Below are 6492 nucleotides of genomic sequence, written 5' to 3' on the forward strand. Positions count from 1 at the left end.
CAGGAATTAATCCAGTGGTTGCTGCCCCAGGGGGTTATTTTTCTCCTCTGCCACCATCCTCCTCTGCCCTGAGATGTGGGAACAGGGCTGTGGAAGAGCTGGTGTGTGTCTGGGGAGGGGAGGGGTGGGATGTGCACCCTTTGGGACAGGAGGAGTGTCCTGCAGGCAGCAGGACTGATGGATCACAGCACATGGAGCACAGACTCGTTCCCAAGCCATTGTTGCACCCTCACAAGCAGAGCCTGTAATATTGCAGTTTTCATATATTTCGATTAACAGGTAGAACCACACAGGCCATTTGCACACTGGGGCTGAAACATGTTCAAATGCTCTTTGTTTTATAATAATGCTCTTTTTGTACGTGCTGCAGTTCATTTGGTCCTCCCACTGTCACCTTGAATTGCTCTGTGAGGCTGGTGAGGGGCAGCCCTGTCTCCTCTCTGACTCTTCCTCTCTCTGCCTTTTGGGACAACTTTTCTGACAAATCTTGTTGCTTGCAAACATTTGCAAAGAATAAAATTCAATTTGTTTCAAAACTCCCCTGTTCTTTTGCTGATTGCTGGGAAGGGAAAAAGGCAATGCTTGGGTTTATGTTGTGTTTTAAACAGGTTGGCTGCAAAAGTCCTGTGGAATGAAAGAGTTGTGGCTTTAAAGTCTGTGCAGGCTGGACTGGCACAGACTAATTAATCAACTGATCTGTTGCAGAGCAAGTATTTTACTTGACCATGTGTGTATCAAACTGCTTCATCTCTTCTGACATTTAAACAGTCCATACTCTGTAAAATATAAAGTGTTTACTCAAACAAACAAACATATCATTTTTCCAGAGCTCAAGCTGGCACTGCTCGCTTTAAAAATGTGATTATTTTGTTTTCATGCCCTTTCCTTTTAGCAGGATTTAATTCCTGTGGAAGGTAACAAACAGAGATGCTCCACTGACCGAGGGGAACCCTGAAGCACAAGATGGTTTTTCAAGGAGCTGTTTGAACGCAAGAATTCCAAGCAGGACTGGTAAGGAAGGTGCTTTCAGACTCATCTGGTTGTGCTGTTTTTCATGAGCACTGGAGATTTGTAGCAGGACCCTCTGCCAAGCTGGGAGAAAATCAGCTCAGACTTGGCCTTACTGGAAGTCACCAGTGATGGATGGAGGGCAGAGAGAAGCTGAGACCAGCTTGGCCAAAACATCTCCAATTAAACCCAGCACAAAGCAGTCTGAGTCAGATGCTTCCAGACCAAGGCTGGCATCCACAGGGATGGGGAAAGGACTTGCCCACAGTTTTTGGGTGAGTAACATCACTCTCTTAATTACCTAATGGTAATTAAGCTGGCTTTGAAAGGATTGATTTAATTACCAGTGCACTCACAAGGAGTTGTAACTGTGTGTGCTGTTGTAACACAGTGTAACTGTGTGTAAAAAGTTCTGGTTAAAGCTTTTTCAGTCTAATCATTATCAGCATCCCTTTCAATAAATCATCCCTTTCTGTTAACATGTTTAGTTTGTCACTCTTAATCCTGAAGGACAAAGCTGTCTAAAGGATCAGTGACACCTCTACAAGCCTTTAGACATAAACCACTGGCTAAAGCTGGGCCTAGGACTGGAGCCAGGCACACCCAGCCCCTCTGAGGGCTGAGAGCCAGCTCTAAATTAAACCTTGTGACTCACAGGAGGGTCTCCCTGCTGAACTTTGTCCAAAGTGTCCATTTGGTCCACGACAGGACTCAGTTTTAAGCTTTTGTCCTTAAAAACCCTCTTTCCAAGTGCAGTTTGACCCTGACAGCAATTCTGGGTAAGCTTAATGTGTTAATTTTAATTAATTCATTTTATCACCCCCCCAGCCATTGCCCTAAAGATGCAGGTTTAAGTTCTTTAAAGGAATCCACCACAGCACTACATTTTATCACTCGTCTCCCTCCCAAGGTTTCTGGAGCTCAATAAATTGCACAAAGGAGGCTTCCATTTAATTACATCATTAAATTAAGCACCATCATGTTCCCATGAGATTTGCCTTATTAACAAACAGCACTTTTTCTCTTCCCTTGCTTCTTCCTCAGGCTCCCAAGTACCTTCAGAATAATTTATTTACAGGAACCGACTTCCTAGGAAAAGAAAAGGCAGCTGGGAAGTTGTATGAAAACCAGAAACTGTGCTGATTTCTTTCAGCAGTGCTCCAGTATTGCCATCTAGTGTTGTAAAATGATATCCAAGGAAAATGAAATCCAAAGGATTTTATTAGTTACCATGGTTTTGTAGGAAAACTTCAACCTGCAATAAAGTTTATACACACAAGAGCTGCTCTCAGTGAGAGTTATTTTTTTGTTTTTTAACAGTACACCAAAAAAGCCAGGGATAGTAAAGACAGATTCATGGAGACAGCAGTGCTCCAAAAACCCAACTTCCCAAGGCAAGGACTCTGGATCTCCACCCAATTAATGCTAATTAACATTAATAGATTGTTTCACACACTGTAGAACCCTCCACCAGCTCTCCGTGGATTTAATTACTCAGTGGTAAGTTACTGAAAAGCTACTGAAGAGACAGAAGTCCATGATACTGACTCAGCCCAGTCATCCTTTTAATCTAGAATTGATTCTGGAGTTCTGGAAAATAAAAATATTTCTAGGAAACAAACTGGTTTTCCATGGTAAGACTGTTTGGGAACTGCTGGAGTGTTTCCATCTGGTATCCAGCTTTAACTACAGAGTTAAATTACAACTCATTATTTCCAGACACTGTCACTCTCTTAGGCACAAAAAACCTTCCATGATTTTATCTAGAGGATACAAACACCTTTTTTTGAAGATTTGAGTTTTGTTTTTTTTTTTAGCTATAGCAAAGTCAGAATGAGAAAAACCTTGCTGTCACCTCTAGTGCCTCAAAGTCATGATAAAGCAGCAAATATTTAATCACTAAACACGACAGAGAGAGGTAGAAAATGTGGAATTTGGCAAATAATGTAATTATTACACAATTAAACCTCTCCTTGCAGAAATGATGGATTAGTAACTGAAGGTGTTAAATGTCACAGAAGCTCTACTGGCTGTGAGGGACAAGATATTCCAAGTTCCACTCGGATCAGGGCACAAACAGTTCTGTTATTATTCATTTTACACCCTCTTCAGGCAGCTCAGCAGTTCCTCTTTATCCATGTGGTATCCACTCTTTTTCCACTCATCCCTCAGCTGCTGCAGGGCTGTTCCAATTTCCTTCCCAGAAGTCACTCCCATCTTCCGTAAGTCATGGCCACTGACAGGGAAAGTGGGAACAGTCCATTCCTGCATCTCCTTTAAAAGCTGCTCTTCTCCTTGGTACTTCAGGAGCTCGAGGATCCTGGAATTTGTGTTAGCTTCCCTAGACTGGGAGAGAACAGGGAAAAAGAGAGGATTCAGTGGGAATCAGCAGAAAACAGCTCCAACTGTGCTACTCCCATCACACCTCATCGGGCCGGATCTGGACGAGTTGGATCCAGGGAAACAAGGATCTCTCTCCTGCCTCACAAGTGTTAAAACTCAGTGCTAATGTTTTTCAGCCTGACTGAAAGGCTTTCAACTGCTAAAAATATGGTGGGTTTGTTTGTTTGTTTGTTATAAATTTCTTAAAAATGAATTTAAAGCCTCAGTATCTTGGATGGAAAAGAAAAAAAAGCTTTTGAAGCCAAGCAGAAATGTCTGCTGTTCATCCTTTTGCAGAACTAGACTCTACCAAAGGAAGAGAATCTTTTTATACCAAAGTTTCTGCTTTATGTGCCAGAGGCATGCCAGGACATTTGCAATAGCTCTTGATTTCTGGTTCCCTGTCCAGAGGAAAAACAAGGGGGAAAAAAAAAGAATAATAAAATCACAGAATGGTTTGGCTTGGAAGGGACCTTAAAGGGATCTCTCAGGTTGCTCCAAGTCCCAACCCAACCTGGCCTTGTTTGAAAAACAAACCACCCAACCCCAGCTGACTTAACTGGAACTGGTATCAATAACAGTTATACATGAAAGCTACTCCTCCATTTTCTGTGACAATACTACAGTGGCAGCAATCCAAAGCTGGCTCATAATTTTTATCAGTGCATGCCATCCTTGTGAGAAAAATATCATGGCCTTGAAAACACTGGCAAAAAACTGGTTAAGCCCAAGAAAGAAGCCTGCTGTGAAATGGCTCTCAGTTCTTTTAGGCTCTTTCTTTCCACTGGGCCTTGTCATCTCTGCTGCTCTGTACAACTGGAAATTCAGTTTCCTGGGAAGACCAAATAAAAACCATAGGAAACACTTACATCCATCAAAAAGTCCTGGTATGGCCTCAGTGGTTCTGGCCCCGTGGCCTTGCTCAGTTCCTGCCGGTGCTTCACTAAGAAAAGGCCCAGGTTCTTTTCTTCTTTGGAGATTTTCAGCCTCAGGTCAAGGTTGGTGACATCATCCTTCCCCTTGAACAAGGATGTCAGGACAGTCATGGGTTTTGGAGACAGATTCTGAATGTTTTTAGTGACTCTGGCAAATTCCTCTAAATTCCCATCAAGTGGGAGCCCTAAAGGGATACACAAAGAAATGCAAGAAAGCATTAATAAGAAATGTGGATGTTAACACAAGGAAAAAAAAATCAAATCTAATTTCTTTCTGAGCGAAACCAAGTTTTATCTCAGTTTGCCACACTGCAAGTCCTGTTTGTCTATGATATAGGAGTAAGAAATGAATTTTCACCTTACCTATGTACTGGGCAATATCCAGCTCATACATGAGTTGAACCAAATGATTGACATGGTTTCCGAGAAGAATTTTTTTCAGTTCCACCCAAATCCTTTCTCCTGATATTCCAGCCAAACCTTTGGCATTTTCTTTAATTGCTTGCAGTGTAGCAGGTTCATGATCTCCAGCTTTCTCTGCAATTCTTCCGTAAAATCTGCCAAATACACCCCCTGGATGTTAGATTAGGAACAACTATTGCACTTACAATCACAAAATTGTTTAGGTTGGAAAGGAAATACGACAACTACAACTCTTTTTACATCACTGATCTCTTTTTGCATATTTTTGAAACCTTCTACAGTTCATTTCCTCATCTGGGAAAGGCAAAACCTCTTACCTGAAATATCTGAGGATTCGTAAATAATCTTCTTGTATTCTCTCACTTGCCTTCCCTACAAATCTGATTTTCTTGCTTTTCAAGTCTTCATAGCCATTAAAAAAATCATACAGTGTCCCATCCAAACCTAGAAAAAGAAGGAAAAAAACCCAGAAAAATATGAATTTAAGAATGTGGTTGACATAATTAAACACTATAATTTGAAAATACAGAAGGGAAGTTGTGTGAGTTGAGCTGGTTTGTCAGATCACCTCACATATTTGCACAGGAGAATCAAACAAAACTGAAACAGACAGAATTCACTGGCTTATTTTGAAATATTACAGATATTTATAAATATAAATATTTAGAATACTTGCTACTGCATGCAACAGGAAAGCTAAATATTTGCTTTTCAAAGAACCTACCTAAAAACATGGAATTGACAGTGAGATCCCTCCTCTCAGCATCCTTGTGCCAGTCAGTGGTGAACTCCACCTCGGCGTGTCGTCCATCGGTGACAACATCTATTCGAAGAGTGGTAATTTCAAAATTCTGTTCATGGAGCTGCAAATCCCACAGACATCGTTACTTCAGCACAGCCAGGCAGGGAAAAACCTGAAACCTTGTGTTATTTTTTTCAGCCTCCTGTTTGCAGACAGCGAGCGGACAAAGCAACGTGTGCCATGTTTTCCTACGGAGCAGACAACTGAGAAATATGAACCCCTGAAGACAATCCTTGCATTATTTATTTTCTAAAGAGCCTGCAGAAATATTCCTGCAGACCAAGGCAGAGGAAACATGACCTGGGAAATCAGGACAGCTTGCCCACATTATCTGAACATGTGGGTGGTCTGCATCATCTTTTCAGGTGATGACACAGCAGCATGAATGCGTTGCATGCATTAAAATATGGTGATTATCTGAATTCTACAGTGAAGAAGCAAAAAAATCACTCCATGCTTTAGAAGAGGGTCTCATTTAAACCCCTGCTGTGAGGCTTTAACAAAGAAAGAGCACACTAACAGCTTTCTACTGGACATGCAGCACATCCACAGACATTCAGATGTTTGGAAAAGACCCCAGTCAAACCCCAAACCAACCCTGGCAGTGATGGTTCCGTGTTTCTCTCCTTTGTTGTTGATCAGACGAACTCCAGCTGAGGTGAACATCTCCTTCATCTCTGCAGGGGTGGCTGTCGTGGCAAAGTCGATGTCCTGCGGTGTCACCCCACTGAGCAGATCCCTCACGGCCCCCCCTGCTATCCTCAGCTCATAGTTCTTCTTCTCAAACAGCTCTGGGAAGGAAAGGAAAACCATAAAGCACCGTCTCACATAAACCCAGAGCACAGTGTCAGCCCTAACCTGCTTTCTCACAGATCAGGATCACAGATGTGGGAATACACACTCCAATGTGCAGGAAGCAGCAAGTACCTCACAGCTTCATGC

The 6492-nt window shown here is 42.2% G+C and overlaps 1 protein-coding gene across 1 annotated transcript; it reads right to left on the bottom strand.

Moving 5' to 3' along the window:
* Positions 1-1970: 1970 nt before the first annotated feature.
* On the bottom strand, positions 1971-6378 carry TRNT1 (tRNA nucleotidyl transferase 1). The gene is made up of 6 exons (XM_029958282.1): positions 6148-6378; positions 5473-5611; positions 5066-5192; positions 4689-4882; positions 4260-4510; positions 1971-3354 (listed from the first exon to the last, which is right to left on the bottom strand). Exons 1-6 carry the CDS (start codon positions 6361-6363, stop codon positions 3106-3108), a joined length of 1176 nt encoding a protein of 391 aa, XP_029814142.1. The 5' UTR covers positions 6364-6378; the 3' UTR covers positions 1971-3105.
* Between the last annotated feature and the right edge of the window lie 114 nt (positions 6379-6492).

This window comes from Manacus vitellinus, unplaced genomic scaffold, assembly GCF_001715985.3.
Source record: "Manacus vitellinus isolate BGI_N305 unplaced genomic scaffold, ASM171598v3 scaffold_14_pilon, whole genome shotgun sequence".
In the NCBI taxonomy this organism is placed as follows: domain Eukaryota; kingdom Metazoa; phylum Chordata; class Aves; order Passeriformes; family Pipridae; genus Manacus; species Manacus vitellinus.